Source organism: Bos javanicus, chromosome 5 (assembly GCF_032452875.1).
Source record: "Bos javanicus breed banteng chromosome 5, ARS-OSU_banteng_1.0, whole genome shotgun sequence".
Lineage (NCBI taxonomy): Eukaryota > Metazoa > Chordata > Mammalia > Artiodactyla > Bovidae > Bos > Bos javanicus.
Window position 1 is genome coordinate 66,284,808 of NC_083872.1, and position 3,584 is coordinate 66,288,391.

The following is a 3,584-nucleotide window of genomic DNA, read 5'->3' on the forward strand; positions in this document are numbered from 1 at the left end:
CTCCAGGCCCAACCATTAAAGTTAATACCATGTGGAGCAAAACTATATAGCCTAGTCCTTACCAAAATCTTGGCCCACAAGATCATGAGCAAAATAAATGATTGTGTTAAACCATTAAGTTTGGGGTAGCTGTTACACAAAAATAGGTAAACCAGACCAACCTCTCTCTCCATGCGTACATACAACTGTGTGAAGAACTATTGCCCTATATTGTCTACCTGGCTTATATGGTTCCAGCCACTGACGATGGGTTGATAGTTCAGAAATCATCTTACCTCTTTTCTGAGTTCTGGACCTGGTATTTATATAGATTTACATAGAAGTCCTACTGGCAATACACTTCAAATGCAACACATACTGAACTGAACACATCATCTCCTTTTTAAAAACTCCTGTTCTCTTTTGCAATTAATTGCTCCCACTGTCTACCAAGTCACCTTGGAGTAATTTTTCACTCTTCTCTCTTATCTGGGGCAGCCAGTAAGTCACAAAATCCTCTTTTTTCTCTCCACTGTCATGGTTCTGGTTAGTTCTGTGTCATCTCTCAGCTGCATTATGATGGTGGTCTCCCATGTGGTCTTCTTACTTAGCCTTTCTTTCCTCCACCTTCCACATGATGGCCAGAATGGCCTTCCTAAAATGAGTCACTTCACACTTCTCACTGCGGCAATCAATACCACTCATTGTTGAGGAACAAAGTAACTCCTCCTTTATAACTCCCAGCTAACCTGGTCTATGAGTTCCCTTTCGAGGACTCTCATTTCTGAGTGGGCTCTTCTCTCAGCATAAAATGGCTTTGTTTTCCTTTTTCACACGTAGAAATCCTTTGTATTAATACATGCCAAAACTCAGTTCAATGTTCATCGTCCCCTGGATGCATTTTCTGGTTGCTCTTTTGCACAGGGCTGCCTCTTACTGCTGTGCAGGACATGTACTACACAACTTTAAGGAGAGCTGTTCACAATGACTACAGTGTGAATTGCATCTCCTAAAGTTGTATAAATATATATCAAGTTATATAGTCATAATTAATTTTTCCTTCTCTGCACAACGTCAACATGGTTCTTTATTTTGTTTCCTTAAAAATCACTTCTAAAATACCCACTAGGAGACGGCGGGAGCGGTTTCACCATGGCGGCCGGGACGATCTCCGAGCGAAACCAGGATGCCACTGTGTAAGTGGGGGGCCTCTATGAGAAGGTTAGCGAACCACTGTTGTGGGAACTATTTCTCCAGGCAGGGCCAGTAGTGAACACGCACATGCCAAAAGATAGAGTCACTGGTCAGCACCAAGGCTATGGCTTTGTGGAATTCTTAAGTGAGGAAGATGCTGACTATGCCATTAAGATCATGAACATGATCAAACTCTATGGGAAGCCAATACAGGTGAACAAAGCATCAGCTCACAACAAAAACCTGGATGTGGGGGCTAACATTTTTATTGGGAACCTGGACCCAGAGATTGATGAGAAGTTGCTTTATGATACTTTTAGCGCCTTTGGGGTCATCTTACAAACCCCTAATATTATGCGGGACCCTGACACAGGCAACTCCAAAGGTTATGCCTTTATTAATTTTGCTTCAGTTGATGCTTCGGATGCAGCGATTGAGGCCATGAATGGGCAGTATCTCTGTAACCGCCCAATCACTGTGTCCTATGCATTCAAGAAGGACTCCAAGGGTGAGCGCCATGGCTCAGCCGCTGAAAGACTTCTGGCAGCACAGAACCCACTCTCCCAGGCTGACCGCCCTCATCAGCTGTTTGCAGATGCACCTCCTCCACCATCTGCTCCCAATCCTGTGGTATCATCATTGGGATCTGGGCTTCCTCCACCAGGCATGCCTCCTCCTGGCTCCTTCCCACCTCCAGTACCGCCTCCTGGAGCCCTTCCTCCTGGGATACCCCCAGCCATGCCACCACCATCTATGCCTCCTGGGGCTGGAGGACATGGCCCCCCATCAGCGGGAACCCCAGGGGCTGGACATCCTGGACACGGACACTCACATCCTCACCCATTCCCACCAGGTGGGATGCCCCATCCAGGGATGTCTCAGATGCAGCTGGCCCACCATGGCCCTCATGGCTTAGGGCACCCCCACGCTGGGCCCCCTGGCTCTGGGGGGCAGCCACCACCCCGACCACCACCTGGAATGCCTCATCCTGGACCTCCTCCAATGGGGATGCCCCCCCGAGGGCCTCCGTTTGGCTCTCCTATGGGTCACCCAGGTCCTATGCCTCCGCATGGTATGTGTGGACCTCCTCCACTGATGCCTCCTCATGGATACACTGGCCCTCCAGGACCTCCACCCCATGGCTACCAGCGGGGGGCCCCTCCCTCCACCCAGACCCACTCCCCGACCTCCAGTGGCCCCTCGAGGCCCACTTCGAGGCCCTCTCCCTCAGTGATTTCTCATTGTTTTTCATCCTGTCGTAGCCTCCCAATATCTATTCACTTCCTTGGACCAATCAGAGCTGCTGTAGCTCCTAGGGGCTAAGGCGCTAATCCCTCTCAGGCCTTTCTTTTGTAAGTGTAATTTTTTCACAGGAGGCTTTATTTTATTTTATTTTTTCCTACGTTGGCCCTAAGTGTTTTACAGATACCCAGAGAAAATTAAACTGCTTGTTTATCAAAAAAATAAAATAAAATAAAATACCCACTATATGCCAGGCACTGAATAAAGACCACAGACACAAAGGTATGTTATCAGGTCTCAGTCTTAAGTGACTTAAAGCTGCGGTAAACAGACATATAATGAAATGTATGTTATTTACAAAAGAATTTCACCTCTATTTTTATCTTTACCTTATTTTTTTCCATTTTGGAGTTGGTTGAGAAAATAAAAGAAAAAAAGGGAATTCCCTGTCAGTCCAGTGGTTAGGTCTCAGTGGTCTCACAGTAGGGGCCCTGTGTTCAATCCCTGGTCAAAGAACTAAGATCCCACAAGCCATGTGGCATGGAACAACAACAACTAAAAGAGTTGGTTAAGAGTTTCTATTTTATTTTTTAAAGAGTTCTATTTTAGAATATAATTCTTAGGGAGTGAGGTCCTGTCTTATTTATCATGGCCCACAATTAACACTTGGCTTTGCTCCATATAGTCTCAGATAATGGTTACTAGATTGTATCAGATGTATTAATTGTTAACAACAAGAGCAACCATTTATTGGCCTTTACATGGAATCCTGCTAGCAGCATGATGCTGGATGGGAAGTACACATGTAGAGCTATGGCAGACTGCTGTGAGTTCACTCTACCCTAGTTCCTTTTCTTACTGGGCACTCTGCTGGACTGCTTTTCCCAGTCTTCCCTGAAGTTAGGTAGGACCATATGACTGATTCTGGCCAATAAAACGTGGGTGGGAAATGATATATATCTAAGTCTGGTCTACAAAACTTTTTGCTTAATTGTCCAGTCTTCCAGTCTCTCTCTTTCCCTCCTGCAGCTTAGTGAAGAAGTCTTTGAAGATCTCAAAGAGGTAACACTTCAAAGACAAAAGAACTTGGGTCTCTGAGATACTATTTAGGGCATCATTGACTAACTAAAAATACTTGCATTACACTATTGCATGTGTCAGCCATAAAC

At 45.6% G+C, this 3,584-nt stretch overlaps 1 protein-coding gene across 1 annotated transcript; it reads left to right on the forward strand.

Moving 5' to 3' along the window:
- The first annotated feature begins 1,116 nt into the window (after nucleotides 1–1,116).
- On the forward strand, nucleotides 1,117–2,654 carry LOC133247806 (splicing factor 3B subunit 4-like). Its single transcript, XM_061417091.1, is given in 2 exon segments — nucleotides 1,117–2,325; nucleotides 2,327–2,654. Coding segments are annotated over 2 exon segments (1,275 nt in total). The 5' UTR covers nucleotides 1,117–1,131; the 3' UTR covers nucleotides 2,408–2,654.
- The last annotated feature ends 930 nt before the right edge of the window (nucleotides 2,655–3,584 follow it).